This window comes from Leucopleurus acutus, assembly GCF_964270905.1.
Source record: "Leucopleurus acutus genome assembly, chromosome: 9".
Lineage (NCBI taxonomy): Eukaryota > Metazoa > Chordata > Mammalia > Artiodactyla > Delphinidae > Leucopleurus > Leucopleurus acutus.
Window position 1 is genome coordinate 95,640,437 of NC_139144.1, and position 22,575 is coordinate 95,663,011.

At 41.4% G+C, this 22,575-nt stretch overlaps 2 protein-coding genes across 3 annotated transcripts in view; one reads left to right on the plus strand and one right to left on the minus strand.

The window, feature by feature from the left end:
• The first annotated feature begins 3,454 nt into the window (after positions 1-3,454).
• NDUFB2 (NADH:ubiquinone oxidoreductase subunit B2) lies at positions 3,455-12,769 on the plus strand. 2 transcript variants are annotated; one of them, XM_082846825.1, is made up of 4 exons: positions 3,455-3,605; positions 8,350-8,494; positions 9,942-10,040; positions 12,668-12,769. In XM_082846825.1, exons 1-3 carry the CDS (start codon positions 3,508-3,510, stop codon positions 10,014-10,016), a joined length of 318 nt encoding a protein of 105 aa, XP_082702951.1. In that variant the 5' UTR covers positions 3,455-3,507; the 3' UTR covers positions 10,017-10,040; positions 12,668-12,769. The 2 variants fall into 2 exon arrangements, with proteins under 2 accessions (XP_082702951.1, XP_082702952.1); XM_082846826.1 differs by lacking the exon at positions 12,668-12,769 and having other exon boundaries at positions 9,961-10,041.
• A 5,909-nt stretch (positions 12,770-18,678) lies between these two features.
• BRAF (B-Raf proto-oncogene, serine/threonine kinase) overlaps positions 18,679-22,575 on the minus strand; it is a 159,188-nt gene continuing 155,291 nt past the window's right edge. Inside the window, exon 19 of the mRNA XM_082846985.1 lies at positions 18,679-22,354. Within this exon, the coding sequence (XP_082703111.1) occupies positions 22,257-22,354 (98 nt within the window). The 3' untranslated portion in view covers positions 18,679-22,256. The remainder of the gene's footprint in view (positions 22,355-22,575) is intronic.

Genomic DNA, 22,575 nt, shown 5'->3' on the forward strand with positions numbered 1-22,575 from the left:
GCACTGACATACAGCAGGTGTCTCCCTGAGCGAACACCAGCACCACTGAGCCTTCCTTTAAAGCCAATGGATTCCATCAACCCACTGTGACATGTATTAGTTATCTATCACTGCATACAAACTACCCCCAAATGTAGCAGTTTAATACGACTACACTTGTTACCTCATAGTCTCTGCAGGTCAGAAATGTGGGTGCAGCTCAGCCGGTCCTCTGCTTAGTCTTGCACACCTGCAGGCATCTTGGGGCTCCACTGGGGTGTTTGATGCCAAGCTCACTCATGTAGCTTCTTGTGGGCTGTTGGACCGAGGGCCTCAGTTCCTCAGGAGCCATTACAGCAGCAACAGAAAACGAACACAGGCTGGATTGAAGAGGAGAAAAATGGTTAATGGTTGTGCTTTAATACAGATAATTTGCTGATTTTTAAAATAAGTATCTTAAAAATGCTAAACTTGATTTATACGTTCATCTTCATAAGGAGAAAAGGCTACTTCTTGGGTATAAGTAGACAAAGTGTCCAGCAGGGCATCTCCCCGAAGGAAGATCACAGCTCAATCCCACTAAAGTAGAAAGAACAAGATTCATTTCTGTGTTACTAAAACCACTGGAAAGCTATGTTCCTTTCTTGTTTACAAGGCTTATAGGGAAAGGGAGATCAAGCAAGCCTTTAAAAGTAGAAAATTAGGGAGTTCCCTGGTGGTCAGTGGTTAGGACTCGGCACTTTCACTGCTGTGGCCCGGGTTCAATCCCTGGTCAGGGAACTGAGAACCCACAAGCCTTGCAGCGAGGCCAAAAAAGCCCCCCCAAAACCAAAAACCAAAAAAAATAAAAATAAAAAAAGTAGAAAATTAAATAAACATGAAGTTGTGTAAAGAAGTTTTTTTTTTTTTCCTTCCTTCCTCATCCCCCTGCTGTGTTCTCTATTTCTAGCTATGGGATAGATTTTTGATTTGGGGTTAGATGCTATAATGTTAGGCCATTTAGAGTCTGTCCTCACAGTTTGTTATCTCACAGTTTGAATCTGATTTGCATGTCGAAGCTGAGAGCTCAGTGTCTGGGCTTGGCATCCTTTCCCTCACCTTCTAAAATGCATCCATTCAAATAGTGTGCTTATTTGAGAACCAAAAAGAGGGTCGTCATGCAACCTGCAAAAGGCAGTTAGGGATATTTGCCCTTGGAGTTTTTAGAGCATGTCTGCAAAACAAATATGCGTCGCTGTTACATAGTCAAAATAGTTTACTGATTGGGACCCTAAACTTTTTATAGCAAAAAATCAGAATTTGTGATGCAAAACATTAGAGCTAAGGACCCCACAAATGGTCTATAGAACAATATTGCTTTAAATACAAGCCAGCATTAAAGTTAAAACTTTTTATTTTGTAATTCAGCAAGAAGGGGAAGGTAAATGAATTTTAGTTTACCTGAAAAGCTTTTGCTACCAGGAAAGGAAAGTATTAACAAAGCAATAAAAAATTGCTGAGCACACGCTGTGGGCCAGGTACTCTGTTAAATGGCTGATGAAAGGCACTGAGGCTTGGAGAAGTGACTTGTCCAAATTCAAATTCATAGAGCTAATTGTTGGCAGAGCTTTTTTTGTGGCCTAGGAATCACAGCATTGTTCTTTCCTGGGAGCAAGGCAGGCAGCTGTATAATATGGGCAGAGAGCTCCCTTAGGAAAGATGGAAAGCCCTGTCCTCCCAATTTGTGAACTTCCTATCTTAGTGATTTGTATATGTCACTAGGAAGGGTAAGCGGTGAATGGTAGCCCAGAGAAAGCCACACTATTGCATGTCAGCTGGGAAGTCAACTTGCACCCAGAAAATAGTAAATTCTTTCCTATAATTTATATACTTAGAAGTTAGGAGGGCAGAAAAAGGCAGGGTGTGGGGGGATGAGTCCTATAAGGCTAGAGGTCAATCAATAAGTTCTTCAGAAGGGCATCATAGTAATCATAGCTTTATGTAAGCCTCTCTCCAGGGAGAGGGGTTTCCAGTTACAGGGCACATGGAGGCCCATATCTTGCCACAGAAGTAGTGTCAGTTATATTCAATGCACTCAAATCCCTAAATTCAGGTCTACATTTCTCTCAAAAAGTTTCCTATTCTTCATGCTTATGACTCAGTGTGAAGTCTTCAGTGCTGGGCAGGTGATCCATTTCAAATCGAAATCTCCAAGGTGTGAGGCTGGCAGGTTAAGTTTATAATTTAATCAAATCTGGAAGTTCTTGGGAAAACTATAACCTGTAAGTGGGGACCTTAAGAATTTGGGGGGACTTCCCTTGTGGCACAGTGGTTGGGAGTCCACCCGCCAATGCAGGGGACACGGGTTCGTGCCCCGGTCCGGGAAGATCCCACATGCCGCAGAGCAACTAAGCCCGTGCGCCACAACTACTGAGGCTGCACTCTAGAGCCCGCGAGCCACAACTACCGAGCCTGCGCTCTAGAGCCCGCGAACCACAACTACTGAAGCCCGCGCGCCTAGAGCCCGTGCTCCGCAACAAGAGAACCTGTGTACCGCAACTAAGAGTAGCCCCCGCTCGCCGCAGCTAGAGAAAGCCCGCGCGGAGCAATGAAGATCCAACGCAGCCAAAAATAAATAAATTAAATAAATTAAAAAAAAAGAAATTGGGGACTGGGGGAGGGGTGTCTAGAGAAGTTTGGAGTTCGTCCAGGACTTAATAGAAGGCAATATTAAGAGACAAAAGCCAAGACTCCAGAGCTGGCTCAGGATCAAGCAGGCATAAATTGGAGGCCTGCTAAAAGGCAGATTCCTTGGCCCTAATCCAGACGTAGTATCTGGGGTCGGGCTCCTCAGGGGATTCTGATACCACCAGTCCAGGTGCTGACATGTGGGAACGACTGGCTGCGGGTTGGTAATCAAGTTCAAGTTTGCAGAACAATACAACCATGAAGGCTTTAAAGAAACCGTTGAGCCTTTGCAGGAAAGAAGAGTGCAGTGGACTAGCTTTGGGAAGGACATACTGTTTCAGAAAGGATGTGGCCTCCTAACACGGTCTGGAAGGGTAGTTAATTCAGGAGAGCAGGCAGGGAGGCGGGTCCAGGTCCGGTAACAGCATCTAGATAAGCATCGGTAAGGAGGAGCGAGCTCAGTTTCAGGGTTAAGTTTCTTAGCGCCCGCGTAACGAAGAGGGGCTCCTGAAGCGGAGCGCCGACGCGCGGCACGCCCATCCGGGGGCTCCACCTAGCCGAGTTCTCCAGGGCCGGCTACACCATTCGCCTTTCAGAGGCGCCTCCTGACCATCAAAGCCACAGCGAGCCAGGTCCTCCGTGTGGAGGGCGAGCTCAGTTAGCGGCCCCACGGTCCTCACAGCTGGGAAGCGCTTCCGGCGCTAATTTGAAGCAGGAACTCCTCCTTCCCCGCCCGCCTCCGTACTTCCCCCTTCGGGAGATGGGCGGGGCGACGCCACTGACGTCACTGGGAGGGGCGCCAAAGGAAGTGACGTGAAGCGGCGGTGCGGCCTGGGGAGTGCTGACCGAACGTGGGCTGTTATGTCGGCTTTGACGCGTCTAGCGCCTTTAGCGCGCGTTGGAGGCCACTTCTTCGGGGGTCTACGCGCGCGGGCGGCTGGAGGCGCTGGAGTCCGTCAGTGAGTATTGCCTGCGGTGGGGGCTTCGCCTGCATCTAACGAAAAGTGCCAGTCTTCTGGACGCCCTCACCTTGACGCCGAGCCCCACGGGCAGATCCGGGTTTGCAGCGACCTCCACCCCGAGGCATGCTGGGACTCGTAGGCTGACGGCGTGACCCAGGGGCCCGGGAGAGGGGGGAAGTGGGGCGGGGAGCTCTGCTCGCTCGGCAGGTTGAAGTGTGTTTCGGGCGGGCCCTGCCCCAGCGGGATCCTGCCCTCGGGAAGTTGACAGTTGAACGTGGACACGGCTGGAGCTAATCTGGAAGCGAGAGCAGGAGTTGGGGAGGCGAGGGCGTTGCCTGTGTAGTTTGAAGCGTCAAGTTCGGGGCAAGGTGAGACAGGAGACCTTGGGACGTAGGGAAGGAATGGTAGAGAGTCCTTATTCCTGGCTCAGGGGTTTCGAACGCAGGCGATAATCGGTCGTTGAGAGGTTTTAATCAGAGGCCATGAGGACAGATTTTAATTCTGAAAAATTACTGTGCTTGCAGACTAGAGAATTAGTTAAGGCACGGGCGTGGAGGCAGTCACCCGTAGAGAGTGCCGAAGGGTGGGAAGAGAAGAGAGCCAAAAGTAAATGCTTGGGCAATGTCGGAATTTTTCTTTTTTTAAAGTATTTTTTTGAGCAGTTTTAAGTTCACATAAAAATTGAGTGGAAGGTACCGAGATTTCCCATAAATCCCCAGACCCACACGTGCATAGCTTTCTGCATAATCAACATTCCCAACCTGAGCGGTACATTTGTTACAGTTGATGAGCCTACACTGACATATTATCACCCAAAGTCCCATACTATAGAGTTCACCTTTGCAACACCAGAATTTAAAGAGTGAGCAAAAGCAGAGTCACCCATGATGTAGCCCAAGAAACCGGCTGGAGAGCATAGTGCTGGGATGCCAGGGGAGGGCACGTCTACCAAAAAGGAGTTGGTAGTGCAGAGAGGTTCAGTAAGAGCAGGACTGAAAATAGTACATTGGATTTCTCCAAGTAATGGGCCAGGCCCCTTACACCGTGATCTACACTTTACCAAGAGGCAGTGCAGAATAGTGGTTAAAAGCAGGATTCAGCCCCCAAAGTGCCTCTGTTCAAATCTCATCTCTGCCACACTTTTGCTGTATGGCTTGGAAAAGTTTCATGATCTCTTAATAACTGAGTTTTCTCACCCATATAATGGGGATAATAATGTTGACTTCCAGGTAATTAAATGAATAACAAATCTCTAAAATGTTTTAAGAGGGCTGCTGGTGCCTACTAAGGATCATACAAGTATTGTTTAACTGAGACCAGGAAAATTAAAGGAGTGACTTGCCTAAAGCCATGTGTCTATTAAGGATATGGAGCTGGGACAGGTGTGGGGTGGCAAGAAGGAAAAGGCATGTGTGACCTGAGCAAGGACAGAGATGGAGAGCCACCAACAATAGCCCTTGACCTGCATGGGAAGACTAGGGGGTGTTCCTCTTCACTGAGGTCTTGGTACTTCCGTAACACACTGTATTTCACAGTATGTGAATACTTAAGTCAGTAGGTTTTCTGGAGAGTCTTTCTAGGTGCTGGGGATAGAGCAGAATACAAGAAAGATAATGGAGCTTACATTCTGGAGAGAGGACACAACAAGTAGAAAAGAACATGTTTAGGTACTCTTAAGTGGCATGAAGGAAATAAAACGGGATTAATCTAGAGAGTGTCTGGGGTTGGTGGGTGGGTTATTATACCTAGGATGATGTGGGAATGCAGGCCTGAAGGTTTGATTTGAACTAAGACCTAAGTGATGAGTAGTCAGCCATGCAAAAATGCCAGGAAGAGCTTCTCAGACAAAGGAGACAGCAAGTGAAAAGGTTCTGAGTGCTGATAATGGGCAAGCAAGCTGGTGAGGAGACAGTGGTAGAGAGACAAGCAGGGCCCCGATTAGGGTGGGCCTTGTAGGACGAGGCCTTATTCTAAGAATGATGGCAGGCTGTTGGAGGCTTTAAGCAGGAAAGTAATACGATCTGGTTTATGTTTTATTTTTTTACACTTTTTTTATTGCATTTTATTTTTCTTTTTTGAATTTATTTTTTATACAGCAGGTTCTTATTAGTTATCTATTTTATACATATTAGTGTATATGTGTCAATCCCAATCTCCCAATTCATCCTTGGTTTATGTTTTAAAAAGGTAACTTTAACGGAGAGTTATGGTGCTTGCTTTTTTTTTTTTTAAACTTGACACTTAAAAATCCTGGGTTGGAACAGCCATTATTTCTTTGGATATTGTTTCTTCCCCATTCTGTTTTCTTCTTATAGGACACGAATTAGGCATATGTTGGGTTTTCTCATCCTTCTAACCTCTTTTCATATTTTTTAGCTGTGTCTAATCCTGGCTTTAATCCTTTTTATTTCAAATGATTACATTTTATTTCTAGAAATTCTGTTGTTTCAAACTTGATCTTTATAGTTTCTTGTTCCTTGCTCTTAATTTCAAACTTTTATTTAAAAATAACGTGTTTTCTGTATTATAAATGGTAATTATCCATTTTTCAAGTCTTGTATATTTGATACTGCTGTCTGTTGTTTTGCTGATTCTCACTCATAGTGTCTTATTTCCTTGTAATTTTTGACTGTGAGCTTTTCCTGGAACTTTTATCTGTCAGAATTCTTTAAGGTCTTGCTTCTCAAGGGTTCAGAGAATCCAATACCACTTTAAAATCTTGGGTTGAGGTTCTCTTGGACCATAATGTCCAAAACCCAGGTAGTGTGAATTTGGGTGCAAACCCACCTGAGGACTGGCTGCTGGTAACAAATTCCTGTTCCCTTCTTCATGGCAGGTTTATGTCCCATTCACTCTTATATCATGGGGCTGCTGCTTTCTTCAGGGGTCTAGTAATTAGACTTCTCATCTTGGGTGGGCCCCAGGCTTCTCCTGTCTCCCACAGCTGTCCAGGTAGAGGGTCACAGAGTCTGGGGAACAGCAGAAACGCTCAGGGCGAAGGCCAGCTTCAGTGTTCATGTGGTTTCCAGGTCTTGTTTTAACTTGGGTTTTGCCCTTGGTAGATTCCTTTCTTTTGTGTCTGGTCAATGATTTATTAAAAATTAAAAAAAAACTCAACTACTATTGTAGTCGTTTCAATTTGGAGGGTTGTTCAGCTTGTCTAGTTTGCCATAGTGCAGTTAACAACCTGTCTTGGAACATAACATTAGATGTTTGTGGAATCTTTATATTCCTTAATCATGGCAATTGTTATGTCATGCGTTCCTTTTCTCTAATTGCAGTGTTTCAAATTTTGTTCAAAAAGATTTCCACCTTGCAGTCAGTGATCCACTTATTTCAAGTCATAGTTAAAACATGTCACTCTAGCAGTAATTAAATGTGGAGAGTTTCTGGGAATGGGTTTAAACTATAATTCTCAAATCTTATTGTAAATGAGTTTAACTGATGGGTACTTATTACTAGGCTATATCCAAAACCTATCAAAGAGGAAGCCTGTTGTTAACAATATATTGAATTCCCACCCCATGGTTTATTTATATAATGTAGTATCTATATGCAGATAGATCCTGAATAGATACTGTTAAATATCATTGGCATACGGAAACAGTATGATAAATTCAGGGTGTAAAGCAGTGATGCTTGACGGAAACTTTTTTTTTACTTATTTATTTTTATTTTTGGCTGTGTTGGGTCTTCATTGCTGCGCTGGGCTTCCCCTAGTTGTGGCGCATGGGGGCTACTCTTCATTACAGTGTGCAGGCTTCTCATTGCGGTGGCTCCTTTTGTTGCAGAGCACGGGCTCTAGGCGCACGGGCTTCAGTAGTTGTGGCACGTGGGCTCAGTCGTTGTGGCTTGTGGTCTCTAGAGCGCAGGCTCAGTAGTTGTGGTGCATGGGCTTAGTTGCTCTGTGGCATGTGGTATCTTCCCAGACCAGGGTTCGAACCTGTGTCCCCCTGCATTGGCAGGCGGATTCTTAACCACTGTACCCAGGGAAGTCCCTCTCTTTAAATTTTCTATATCCATTTGTATGTAATAGCATACATATAGCTGCTGAATAGGACTTGAAAGTAGCCCCATTAAGTATAAATTCTATTATTTGAATTAGATTCAACCTGTGATAATTACAGTCCAACTGAATAACATGAGGATAGCTCATATGGATTATATTCCTCACCTTGTCAACAGTAAATGAAAACACAAAAACCAGAAAGACTTGTTCAAACTTACTGTTTAAGACTCTTTGCTTTGCTCAGTGCTTTTGGCTTATTAAAAAGGGTCTGCTGAGTCCTTTTTTCCATAAAGTGGTTTTTTAATAAAGATTGTAATAGAGCAGAGACATAATTTGCCTTTGAAATAGATGGCTAACCAGACAAAGTAAATTTGATTTGTTTTTCTGGATAAGCTAGTGACTTACTACTACAGGTTTATGATTCCTTAATCAAAACCCTTGGGGTCAGTACCCCATAATCAGCACATTCATATTTCTGGTGTAAACTACATGAATATTCACTAAATGAAAATCATAATTAGCCTCTTGTCAATTCAGGCCAGTTTTTGCTGCTGCACAAGTTTAAAGCAACTTCTGAAAAAGGAGTATTTCGAGGGACTGTGGAGCACTGCCATTCTGTATTTCATGGAGGAGATGAGAAAGGTTCAGTTTCTGGCTGTAACTCAAAGTTTTGGATGAGTTCATACTTTGAAGATATAGCAAGCTGCTTAACATTTTCGTTTTGTCATGTAGTGCTGGTGGAGGTGTGCATATCGAGCCCCAGTACAGGCAGTTTCCCCAGCTGACCAGATCCCAGGTGATCAAGGCAGAGTTCTTCAGTGCAACCATGTGGTTCTGGATTCTCTGGCGCTTTTGGCATGACTCAGATGCCGTGCTGGTAAGTGCAGGAGAAGAATTCTTGTCCTTTGCGTGTGGGGAGGGAAGATCTCTTAATAGCTTACCTTGTTTCTTTTTTCTGTTTGTAGACTGTTTTTCAACCTGGATGTATCTCTTCACCACATTGTCCTTATGTATATGCAGAAATCCTTTTATTTTATGAAACATATTGTCTCTGACCTTTTCCACTCAAGGATGTATATTACATGTAGGTGGCCCATGTCTTACGGTTTCTGTTTGGTGGCCATATTTGGAAGGGAGACTATAGAAGCTAATTCTCTTACTTTCCAAGCTAGGGTAGGGGTTCATCCGCAGGTTAAGTTTCACAGTTAAGTGCCTTTAAATGATAAATGTTATTTAGTCTGTCGAGAGGCCCAAGGCAGCCAGGTTGAGGTGGGATGGATGTGGGCTAATTTCCCTCAGGAGGGAAGTTAGTTACTGGTGACTTTCTAACATGTCATTGGCCTCAAAAGGAGCTTTTAATCACATTTGCACAGATGCTATTCTCTAGGAAATTACACCTTGAAGCCGTTGAAATCCATGCTTATTGACCCAGAATACTTTGAATTTTAGTAAATTTGGGGTTTTTTTTAGGATAGGGAAAAATCTTAAATTTATACAGTGAGTTCTAGAAGCATCAGGTTGATTAATATCCCACTTCTCTTACAATTTCTCTGTGCCCTTGTCACCCAGTAAGGAGCTGCATGGTGTCTGTGGCAGCACATAGACACCTTTATCTCACTGTAGGTCCGCTGTCAGGATTATTGTGTGGCTGTCTGGCATTAGATAATGATGCAGCCGAATATGCCCTAGATCAGGATAGACAAGGAATGCTTCCAAATCTCCCAGCAGGAATGACAGGAGAGTTTGAGACCTTATGTTTTGTCAGGGATTCAAAAGACTGTTGTGACATGGGGTATCTTTGCAATCTGTTGTCTCCGTACCGCCCACGCTCCATCACAAACACATACTCAAATGCTGGCTCAGGCCAGTAGCTCCAAGATGGCCAGGCTTTTAAAATTCAGGCCACAGCTCATTTTGAACAGATTGAAGAATAGCTGGACCATCAGATAGTTGAAGGAGAATTTGTTCCTGTGGTATTTTGAGGATTTTTTTTTTGTGTGTGTGTGGTATGTGGGCCTCTCACTGTTGTGGCCTCTCCCGCTGCGGAGCACAGGCTCCGGACGCGCAGGCTCAGCGGCCATGGCTCACGGGCCCAGCTGCTCTGCGGCATGTGGGATCTTCCTGGACCGGGGCACGAACCCCTGTCCCCTGCATTGGCAGGCGGACTCTCAACCACTGCGCCACCAGGGAAGCCCAAGGATTTTTTTTAATCACATTTGTTTTCAAGATTTCTTTTAAAATGTAACCAGCTGTATGGAGTGTAGATTCTTTTAGTTGCGTGAAGTATAGATTCATGAACTTTGTTTTTAATTGGTTGTCATTAGGGTCACTTTCCATATCCAGATCCTTCTCAGTGGACGGATGAAGAATTAGGTATCCTTCCTGATGATGAAGACTGAAAATGTAGACTCAACTCTTTCCAAGTGGGTATACCCCAAGTTTCTTTTTAAAGTTATATTTAACTTTTGTCAATAAACATGTTTTGACTTTGCACCTATCATGGTCTCAAAGAAACAGTGCATTTTATAACAGCATGAAGAACAATTAACACATCATGTCTAATTTCTGTCTTTGGTATTTTCACATTTGCTGTCATTCTGCCCCCTTTTCCCCATACACACTTTTAGTCTCATCTTCCTTTTTATGTTTAAAAAAATTATTTTTTCCTAAGCTATGTTACAGTTTAGGGTCCCATTTATCTATCTATTGATCAAAGACTTTTTTTTTTTTTTTGCGGTACGCGGGCCTCTCACTGCTGTGGCCTCTCCCGTTGTGGAGCACAGGCTCCGGACGCGCAGGCTCAGCAGCCATGGCTCACGGGCCCAGCCGCTCCACGGCACGTGGGATCCTCCCGGACCGGGGCACGAACCCGCGTCCCCTGCATCGGCAGGCGGACTCTCAACCACTGCGCCACCAGGGAAGCCCGATCAAAGACTTTTTAAGCACCAACAATGCACAGGGCTTAAAGTGATGGACAAGATAGATACGGAGCTTGTTTGTAGTTGCAAAAGTACAGTGTTCTACCTTCAGCGTTTTAATGGAAAATTCGAGCATATGGGAATGTTACAATATGGAATTGCATGGAATTAACTCTTTAAACAGTAAAAGGTTGTGGCCCTTTCATTTTCCCAATCAGGAAGTCAGAGTTTTTCTTTCATAAGGAAGATACTAGGAGGAGTTCCTTTCCTCACAAATCCTTCACGGATTAAGACATTCTCATTTAATATGATTTTAAATTAATCACTGCATGGATAATAGACCTAAAAATAAAACCCAAACTCTTAAAGCTTCTAAAAGAAAGCACAAGAGAGTATCTTCATAATCTTAAGGCACACAAAAAACTTTTGGAGAAAACACAAAAGCACTGATGTAAAAAAAACTTGATAAATTTGATTTAGCCTAATCAAAAATTTCTGCTATCAAAAGACACCATTAAGGAAATAAATATACAAGCCACTAATTGGGAAAAAATACAGCATATATATCCAACAAAGGGCTTGTATCTAGTATATGTAAAGAACCTCTATAATCAACAAAAATTAGATGAACAACCCAATTGAAAAATGGGCAAAGGCCTTGAGCAGATACTTCACAAAAGAAGATATATGAATGGCCAGTAATCACATGAAAAAAGGCCCTTAATATCATTAATCACCAGGGAAATGCAAATTAAAACTACAGTAAGATATCATTTGTACCCACTAGAAAGACTGACAACTTTAAATGCTGATGACAATATGGAGCAGCTGGAATATTTGCCAGTAAGAATGTAATAAGGTACAACAATTCTGTAGAATTATCTGGCAGTTTCTAATGAAGTTAAACACGTATATCCTAGGATTCAACGACTTTATTCCTAGGCATTTAGTCAAGAGAAATGAAAATAATATGGCCATCCGTACAAAATTTTTCATAGCAATTTTTTTCTTAGTATCTCCAAACTAGACCTAATTGTACATCAGTGAGAGAACAGATAAACATATTACAGTATATTCCTTCAATTGAGTAATAATTCAGCAATTAAAAATAACAAGTTACTGGGCTTCCCTGGTGGCGCAGTGGTTGGGAGTCTGCCTGCCGATGCAGGGGACGTGGGTTCGTGCCCCGGTCCAGGAGGGTCCCACATGCCGCGGAGCGGCTGGGCCCGTGAGCCATGGCTGCTGAGCCTGTGCTCCGCAACGGGAGAGGCCGTGACAGTGAGAGGCCCACGTACCGCAAAAAAAAACAAAACAAAACAAGTTACAAGACAGTCATTTAGGTAAATCTCAAAATCATCATATTAAGCAAAAAGAGTGAGTCACTTAAAAGTACTAATAATGAATGATTCCATTTATATGAAGTCTGCAAACTGGTGATACTCATCTATAGAGGTAGGGTTGGGGGTTGGGTTTATGTGGGTACATACAGTTGTCAGAATTCGTTGAACTAGACCTTTAATTATCTGTGCATTTTATCTTTAATTATACCACAATAAAAATGTAAAACAAAAAAATTAACCATTGCACATTAATAATTGCCATCATTCAAAATACCTTGGAAATTGTTTTAAAGGATAGGAAGCATTAAGAGACAGTTAAGTGTTCCCATTAAATCATACTACTAGTATTGCTATTATTTTAATTTGAAGGAGCTCATTGACAGGAAAATCACAGCAGTTTTGTGTATATGGGGGCAGGTGGTGGTGGGGCAAACAGTGAAGCTGTTTTATAGCTCGTTTCCTGTCACTGGCTTTCCTATGGACAAGAGTCCTTACCAGGCCTTACAAGGTCCTTACCAGGCCTCTTGTTTCCCTAGTGTTAATGGCTCTGCCAGCACTAGCCTCTTCCTATTTTCTTACATATTTTCCAGTATTCCTGTACACAGTCATTAACATTTTAATGGCTAGACTGTAAACCCTTTGAGAAATCTGCAAGGTGATTTGACTCTTCTGCAGGGCTACTCACATGACTGATGCTCAATGAATGCTTGAATAACTGAATGAACAAGAATGATGGATTTGAATTATTGAAAATAAAAGTTCTTAAAGCTTTTCACTTTTGTTTCCTTGCAGGAGCCAGGTGAGAATTTCAAGAAGTTACAGACATCATACTGTATATTAAGTTGTAAATTAAAGTTTTGGTCAAGAATGAGGAACTGAGTTATGGATATTTCTGGTAATGACAACCACCCTTTATGGATTATTTCCTGTGCTCCCAACTGCTGTGCTAACTGGTTATAGCCCTTTTGGTGGGTCTTCTTGGGTACCCCATGGTGTCGACAGATAAGCCTTAGTGCCATTTATCAGTGAGGACATCAAGGTTCAAGGAAATGAAGTAACTTGCTTAGGGTCACACACTGATGAGTGATGACATTAGGTCTGATCCCACGCTTAACTACAGTGCCATATTGCCTACCTCCTTAGCTGATGTCTTAAGTCGTATGTACACTGACAGTTTATGTGAAACTCTTGCCATTTCTCTACTGCTAGTGTATTCTTGCCCAAGTATACAGAGGTTAGAAGTCGGTGTGGTCCATCTGTTGTGTTTATGTATCTCTTGTGGGCTGGGCATTGTGTTGAGTCACCATTTGTGGAACTCTTAAGACACACGTCTAACTAGGAATTCTTAGGGACCAGAGGAATGTGAGATAAGGGTGAAATAGGATGATGTAGTTTTTCAAAAATTTGTTTCAAAAGTATTTTTCAGCCTTCTGTAGCATCACAATTCTGAGAGGAGGTAGGACAGAATTTTCTTCTATCTACAGATAAAAATATGCCGTAGAGGGGCTTCCCTGGTGGCGCAGTGGTTGAGAGTCCGCCTGCCGATGCAGGGGACACGGGTTCGTGCCCCGGTCCAGGAAGATCCCACATGCCACGGAGCGGCTGGGCCCGTGAGCCATGGCCACTGAGCCTGCGCATCCGGAGCCTGTGCTCCGCAACGGGAGAGGCCACAACAGTGAGAGGCCAGTGTACCGCAAAAAAAAAAAATGCAGTAGAGTGGCTTAATGACTTGCCCAGAAGCATAACTATTCATATTTTTAATTTAGGTTTTTGACCACCTAGGTGTTGGGAATACCATGCTAAACAAGACAGATGAGAACGTAGTTTTTAGGAAGGGCAGACAAGTAGATAAGTGAGATTTACTAATTGCTGTGAAGGAAATAACATTGGGTGCTAGAGATGGTTGATGCTGATCTTTTTGGTGGGCGGGGAAGACATCTGAGCTGAAACCTGAACAAGTAGCAGGAACCAGTTGTGCGGGGTCTGAAGGAAGAGTGCCTCAGGGACAAGGAATAGCGAGAACCAAGGTCTAGGGAGGGACCAAGGTCACCATGTTTAAGGGACAGAAAGTCCAGTGGGGTTCCAGCAGGGGAGGAGAGGGTGGGACTAGATAATAGGTCATGGTTGCAGGTTTAGATTTTATGTTAAATGCAGTGAGAAAGCTTCTGACAGGCTCTAGGCAGGGGGTGGTCCAATTCGAGTTCCTAGTTCTTAGGTTTTTCACATCCCCCCTTTGGTTCTCCCTAGGTGTTAGAGTGGGCATAATGGCAACAAAAGCTAAGTGGAACAGTTTCACCCTCCCCGCTGCCAGCTCCAGCAGTCCTGAGCCTGTTGCACAGGGTGTCTGAGGCTCTCCTTGGTTTTGTGTTTACTCACCTGTGTAGGAGTGTGCTGTCTCACCTGATAAATATTTATGGTCTTTAAAAGACCGTTAGATCTCTGTGTACTTTTTAGGTTTCATTTATTTGTTGTTCTCCACTGCCGCCACCCCCTGCCACCCCCGCCCCGATGGATGAAAGTTGTTTCGGGAAGGAATACAATCTGCAACAGTGAACTCAAGTAGGATAATCCCATTAGCTTTTTTCCTTAGAAATCAATCAGAGTTGCTTGACTTGAATTAAAAGATAACTTTAAAACTAGCAGTCTTCTAAAGTTGGCCAGTGTGGCCTCCACATGCTGGATCCTCTTTTCCATACCTGGGCTGTGAAATCAGCTTGCACTGATGCAGAAATTGTCCCAGCCCAAGGAATAGGCCTCCACCCTCCTCATATTCTTTCCATTTTATAGATGAGTAAGTTGAGCTGTAGATAGGTAACTTGCGCAAGCTACAACTTAAGAGAACTGAGGTTCAAATCCTGGTTGTCTGGCTGTAGGTCTGAGTGAGGTAGATGGTGTAAAGCTTTTTGATCATGACCTACCTACTCTAAGAAATAATTTTACATTGTGACCTAGTGTGTGGGTGTATGTATACATACGTACATAAATAATACAAAAGTTTTATGAAAACTTATGTTACATTTTCTTTTATATTCTATTCTACATTTTAAAAAATGGTTGAGACTGATTTTACTACCCACTAATGGGTTTCAACCTGCAGTTTGAAAAACTGGCACAGTGCTTGAGGAACTCAGGCTCTGGAGCCAAACTTGCTTGGTCTGACTTATAGTTCTACCATTTATTTACTTGCTGTGAGTTTGGGCAGACTACTTATTTGAACTGTGCCTCAATATCCTCATTTGTAAAATGGATTAAATAGATTAAATGAGTTAGCACATAAAGCCCTCAGAACTACATCTGGCATGAAGGAATGGAAGCAACTATTATTTCTAGACCATTGGGTCTAAGCTAAGTTTATAGTGACCCTTGAATCCTGGTTTGATTTTTATAGAAAAGCCTCCATATGGAGATAAACTGTAAACATTATTTCAGCAGATGCAGTACCACCCCTCTCCTCTGCCTAAAGCAAGACAGACATTTAGGATGACCTTTTCTTCCTTCCTATTGAGTTGCTAAAAGTACATTCTAAGTCAGTTTTAGTGTGTAGCCTGGTAGATGGACAGATGTACCTTCATAAATGGAAAGGTAGGCAGTGAAAGAATTATTGATGGCAACAGAATATTAAGTGTCAAATTTTAACACACAAATTTGTAAGTTTACTAAGTTTCCTATGGAAACTTGAGTGTAAATACCACAATTGATTACCTAATAAAGTTATGAGACCAGGGAGGTACTGTGTAAGGAACACCTGTTGTGCATGTTCTGGGAAGGTACAGAAGTCATCTTGGTTCCACTTGCTTCTAGAACTATTCTGTAGAAGAGGCTGACCCGGGTACCTTTTGTCACCAATCTCATCAGGAGCTTCAGCAGGACATCAGTGTACAGTGGAGGAAACAGGAGCTGCCTGAGCTGGTACTGACCTGCCTGAGCAACTGGGCCTTTACCTTTTATCACCTGCATGAGCAGTGGGCTTGCTTGCCTGGAGAAGACAGAAGGAGCAAGTGGAATACACCTGGCACAATATCCATTTCTAGCTACAAACTCAATGTCACTCAATTTCACTATAACCATCATCACAACCACAACAAAATTTTATACATACAGTATATATAAAATGCATAGTAGTGATCTTGGAAACAAAAGTCATGACTGAGTCCTGGCTACGTGAGCCTAGGGAAGTCATCCCTGGGGGGATTCATATTCAGTAGCTGATGAGGGGACCATGAAATCTTTAAGGCTGAACCATATAAACTTTTTTTTGGCCGTGCGTCGCAGCTTGTGGGATCTTAGTTCCCCAACCAGGGATTGAACCTGGGCCCCCTGCAGTGGAAGTGCAAAGTCCTAACCACTGGACTGCCAGGGAAGTCCCTAAACCATGTAATCTTTAAGAACTCTTTTGGCTCTAACATTTTATGAATCTAGGAGAACTACACAGCCCAGACAGTAGGCCCAATTACTACAGCCCCTGATAAAATTTTAGAAGAGCTAGTATGGTAGGGTTCTTTATAATAGAATTTTATCACAATAATTAAAAGTTTCATAATTCTGGACTAAATTTTAAGGAAAACTTATAGAATAATGCATTAAGAAATGAATCCACAATTACCCTACTGTAATCATGTATGAAGGTTATTTAAAAATGAGTTTCTGTAATTATTACAGAATTACATTTTTCAGATGAGAAAACTGCAGTTCAGAGAAAATACTTGTCTCAACAGCATTTTATGATTTGCTGGAGAGGCATGAAGACCAGAAACCAGATTCCTCAAATATGTACCATCTTGAAGACTTTTCTGTTTATATTTTTCTCAGACATAGGGTTTCCAGGTAAAGTCTTAAAATTGTTTACCTCTCCTCTGGAAACTGCCTGGTAATATGACATAGCCTTGATGATATTCTAGGTGTCTTTCAAGCTTTATGAAATCAAATGCATAAAATCAACTCATGGGGGAAGGTAGCCAGCATTAAAAAAAAAAAAAAAAAGTGTAAAAGAGGAGTGCATAGTTTCAAATACATGTATTTGTGTGTACTGTCTGTGTTCCTATAGAAAATGTATTACTGGAAGTTGTGTCAAAAAAGTTTGAAAGATACCAAAGTTCAGAAAATGGAACTTCTACAGACTACTACTTAAACGACTCTATTACAGCACACACTTCATTTGAGCCACTGGAGGGGAACAGTCAGATCACAGCATCATAAAATGTTTGAGAATAATCACCAACACCAGACAAAAAACTCTCTACTACAAAAATGTAGCCGGTGCAATGTACTAGGTATTCATCTTGACAATTTACTTTTAAAATATTTCTCATAAATACCTCTGCCCACCAAGCGGTAACTGGAAACAATGTACACTTCTTAGTTCCTCCACTGCCTGATAGAACTGACCATCAAAAGCCCTACTTCCATTATTGAATGTGACAGTGCTAGAAAAATGATCTTGATAAAGACTTCTCCATGCAGTCAATCTTTATTATAGCAGTATTCGCATATTCACATCAAGTACATAGAACTTTTTTGCCTTTTATATAGTACAGAGTTTTTAAATAACTTTACACAGAAATAAATTTCTTCAATCTGAATTTCAGCTATCTTTTTTTTAATTCTCCATGCTTTCTATCCAAACTGAACAATATTTTCCATTGTACAAATTTACATGAGAAAAACTCCAAAATACAAGTGAAAGGACCTGAGCAGGAAAGAGAACCCAAAGTATCAAGAAGCGGGGATGGGGAAGAATTGGAAAAAAAAAAAATTCAAGCAAACACTGAGGATTAAGGGACAAGAGGGAAACATCATCTGTTTGACTGAAAATAAATGTCTTTTTTTATGAATTGAAAAATAAGCTTTAAAAATAGTTACTCCTTTGTAATTTTCGCAAAGCAGGTATAGAGAGGTCTGTGGACAATTAAAAAGTCCCCATCTTTTCACTGGGCACACCCCAGACTCCATGAGAACCTTTTCAGTGCTTGAGCGGAACTGAAGTGAACTAAACCCAAACCTCTGGCAGCAAGAGAGGAGAGGAATGTGAATGTGAATCGCCATAAGGTTTGGAGTAAACCAGGGGCCATTAACTCACTGCAGTTAAAACATGAAGGATTTCCCTTTCCCCTCTCTTACAGAAGAATTGTCCTCAAACCCAGAAATAAGTGAAAGGGGGGGGTGGGGGTGGGGCACGGATTTCCTTTTTCTTGGTCCAAACCAAAGAGCAATCATAACTACTAAATAGAATTCAAAGGGACATATGTTAAACAGTTAATTTCAATCTCGTACACTCATATTTTAGAAGAAACAGCAATTGCTGAGTGAGGAAAGGGTCAGAGTGCACAACAAATGAATGAGCTATGTCACTGTGATAGAGTCCTTCAAATCAGGCGATATGAAGGCCAAGCTGAGACTATAACCTGTGGCATGGCCAAAGGAAACACACAGGACCCAACAAAGGCGTTTTCAAACGAAGGAGGGAAAATTTACAGCATACACACACATACACACCCCTGGATGTAAACTAACATAACATGAAGATAAATAAGACATAAAGGTTAGCCATTTATGTTGGTAATTAACATGAGTAAAAAGGCATTATATGTTTACATAGCTGGTTTTAATCAGCTACAGAACACAGGCAAATGTATTAGGAAGGAATGATTTTTTTAAAAACCCGTTCACAGCTTAGAATAAAAAGCACACTTATTGCACTCTTACATTTTATTTCAGGTAATTATAGTTTATTTCCCACCCTCACATCAATTCTTCCCTACCCCTAGACTTACTCCCATACCCTCCCCCCTCCCATTTTGGTCCATTTTGTCTACACCTGTGCCTAGACTGTGAGCTTTGTTGCTTATGCTAGTCTGACGTTTCCTCTTATGTAACACATACTCCACCAAAACACAAGTGGGTTAAAACAAGCTTAACACACAAATGTAACACAATAATTCTCAAAACAAAACCAACTTACTAAGCAACTTACTCATAAGCCCTATCTCCACTCCTGTAAACAGAACACTTCCTCTGCTCCACCTCTTCAGTGAATTTCATGCCCGATTCCCTACATAGATTCTGTGATGAGAACCAGCCACTCGCGGGTGCTGGACAATGTGCTCAGCCTGCCAGGAGAAGCAGATGGTTTGCACAAATCTTTTTTTTTTTATGCTAACATGAATAAACATATTTTAGTTCTTTGTTTTCAAAGAGTACTTCAACCTACAGAATTCTTAAGAAAAAAAAGCATCACAAAAAAACCCAGATACACTCACTGGCTGTGTCCTCATGCACAACTGCTTATATCATTGTAATTAGTCAAAACTGCTAAATAAAATTAAACATTTTAATGAAACTGATTTAGTAATAAGACTAAGTTAACAGTTGGGTAAAGGGGGTCAAAAGGTTAAAAAAAAGTATTACAAGAACAACAGCTGAAATTGTGGATACTGAAATAAATGATACACTCAATCAATTTTTTGAGGTAGAGACTAACCACCCCTAAGCGTTCTAAAATAAACCACTGTTACCTTAATTTAAGATTTTAGGACTTAGTTTCTGTCCTCTTCTACATTAAAAACACCTGATAGAAACTGTTAATTGCCACAACTGGCAAAATTTAGGACTGAAATTCAATTTAAATGTTTTCCCAAACAGAAGTGAAAATTGATTATCTTCAAACAACAAAACAAAGCTTACTCTCTAGGGTACTAATAAAACAAAAATCTTACCAGTATTTTCAATTTACCAGAGCTAGCAACATGGAATATGAGTACACTGGCCACTTCATTCTCCTCTGGGGGCCAATATACAATCAGGCAGAGATGCTACTGCACCCCTCGGGTGCTCAACAACCTATGGGCATTAGTAATACTCCTTAGTGAAACGTCTAGAGAACTTGCTGAAGCCTTTCTTGGGGGTGGCAAGGAATCAAGATACTAGAAGCACACCATGGAGTGTGTCCAGTTCACACCCGCCAGCCTTATGTCCCCTCATAGAGGAGCCCTTGGAGATTCCACCTGGCCCCCAGAGCATTAGCAAGACAGTCCCACTTAATTTGCAAACAAATCCTGAGAGGCAAGTTTATATTTCAAACTCTGGAAAATCAGTGTCTAGGTTGGCAGCAGTACTATGGGAACTGAGAAAATCAAATTCTGTCCTATATGTTAATTTCATCCTTCTCACTAGTTAATACATATGACTGCTGCCCAGCATATAGTAACTTCAACCCTAAACTATAGCAATTTCTTAAAATGTCTGTCAAACATTCCTGTTATATAAAAGTTCCATGCTTTGAAGAACCTATGGGAGTAGAAAAAGTTTCTCTAGAAATGTCACTGAATTATGATTTCAACCTATTTGCTCTATGTGATAAATATATCTGACTATACTAGGGATTATGTGCTTTAAAAAAATAATTTTGTTCACTGAAAATTTACCTGTGTGTTTTCTCATTTTTTTAAACATGATTTTGGCTATAAACTCTTTAGTGCATTTATCTTTGCAGTCTAAATTGCACGCTAAAAAATATTAACACAGCTGAGTTAGACCAGGGTGGCTACTCTCTTCACAAATCACTGATTTCTGCTAAAATTTTAGCTTTTTTATTGCATCATGAAGGCACAGTAAGATCATTTGGCAAATTGTCAAGGTATTTTTCTAGAGCCTTACCTACACCATTTCAATGTATGACCTGTAAGCTATTTGCTGTTTATACTCACAGTAAACTTTCCATGTCTGGCTATGGTTTTTTTGTTTGTTTTGCTTTTTACTAGTCTAATGGTTGAAATTGCTATTCTCAAAGTGCTGATTTTCTAGCACAAAGAATGCCAATTTGGACAAAGAAGAGAAACTTGCAAAATGGGTCATCATTCTACCCTCTTAACTGGGCAGTCTCTCTACAGGAGCATCTGTGCATGTGATGAAGCTGCGGCTAACTCATTATGAAGATGTGCTGTCTTGCTAAGCCTACCAAAAATTAAAATTATATCACTGTTAGTGAAGTGTTACCATTAACTATTTAATTTCATGCAACCGATGTAAGGTTAAAAATTCTGAAACGTACCCCTAAAGAGATTCTGGCATCACTTTCAACAACATTCAGATACTCTGAGCTACATTTGTCAGTATTACTGCTTAAATGTATAATGCCCTTTAGGACAAAATGAGAAGGCTCAAATACAAGTACACATAAAAGTTAAAATCTTAAATCATCTTCATGTTCTAGAGCTCCTGACTTTTCATATTTTAAAATAAATAACTATTCATTACCTCATTCTGAGGAGGTAGTTTTAGAAGAGGTCACCTGAACCCTGCAATGTGTTTCAAAGTAAAGCTAAATGAGGTGTGCACAAGGCTGGAGAGGTGAATGTACGAGAGGGGCAGGTGAGATCTGAGGAGGGGTGTGCAGCAGTTCCAAAATTGCCTGATGAGTAAAAGATAACATTGTGTGATAAAGAGCTGTGACCGCACCAAACAAGAATCTAGGAAATATTTACAAAGTTTCAGGTTGACAGTGTTGAAGTCTTGGATCTTTATTACTAAGTAACTGCTCTTTCTTTTCCAACACTGACATAAATATAACACGTATACTAAAGTATATGGGATTTTATCTTCTAGCTTGCCTTAGCATGTCCTACCAGATCGCAAACACAACCAGGGATTGGATGTTAAGGAACCAGAGTTTGACAGCGAGACAGAATCTTCTTTTAAGAGTGCACTTAAGTACAAATGATTACAGTGGATTTTCTATTCACAAAATCCCTTTTATAAATTACTTTTTGGTCAATATTATTTCAGTGGTAAAAGTTTAGACCCTAGACTAGTTTAATGATGAAAAAGTCCATCAGGAATACTACATACTTTAAAACAATCTTTTATGGTTACTCTGAAATTTTTCAGAAGGTGTCACCTCTCTTTATCCAAAATAAAATACACTACAGAAGGCACTGCAGCCGCCTTACAGGAAAGACGGATAAGTGCAGCCTTACAAGCCTGTCAGTAAAGCAGCCACATAATATCGATACAAACTACTCATAAAGTGCACTGCACAACAAACAAGGAGTTCTTCCCTTGTATTTTCTTAGGAGCTCAAGTCTATCTGTAGTCTAAGCATCAAAAAAAGCATGTAAAACTCAGGGGAAATTCCTTTTCCATGCCATTTGTAAACTAGAGAAAAAGTATTTAATGGAGAAAAGGAAGAAAAGGGAAATGCTAAAATTTTATTTTTATTTTTTAAGGGCTCTATACAAATCTCTCAAGAATACCCTGAGCCTGGCTTCTGGGCACAGCTTCATTTAAGAAATGAGATAGCAATGTATTCTAAAAAGAAAGGGAAGAAAACAGTGTTTATCACCTTGAATTTTGTGTTGAAAACTCCAATGCTAAGCTCCCTCCATAACTAGCTCCTGTGCTGGCTCCTGCCGTGCTCAGGGAGGGAGTCCTGCACTAGAAGCTCCGGCAGGACACGCCTACTGTTCAAGCCCAGCTCTCTCCAATCTAGGAAAAGGTAACACAAGCATGTTCAAAAGCATCTGTGGGGACATATTTAAAAAGAAAAATAAACAATGCTTTTAAAAGAGAGGCAGCATTATGCACACAAGATGCTCTTCAAATCACCACAAATCATTTTCATTCTTGCAATTTCTCAATTTTGTAAGATACTGCTCTGCTCACGAAAGACTAAAGAACACACTGCTTTTCAAACTCGTTAATAACTT

Excerpts from the sequence above, each read along its gene's own strand:
- NDUFB2 (XM_082846825.1), top strand. The coding sequence starts at position 3,508 with ATGTCGGCTTTGACGCGTCTAGCGCCTTTAGCGCGCGTTGGAGGCCAC. Across the intron at positions 3,606-8,349 it reads GGAGGCGCTGGAGTCCGTCA|TGCTGGTGGAGGTGTGCATA; the intron begins GTGAGTATTGCC and ends TTTGTCATGTAG. Across the intron at positions 8,495-9,941 it reads ATGACTCAGATGCCGTGCTG|GGTCACTTTCCATATCCAGA; the intron begins GTAAGTGCAGGA and ends GGTTGTCATTAG.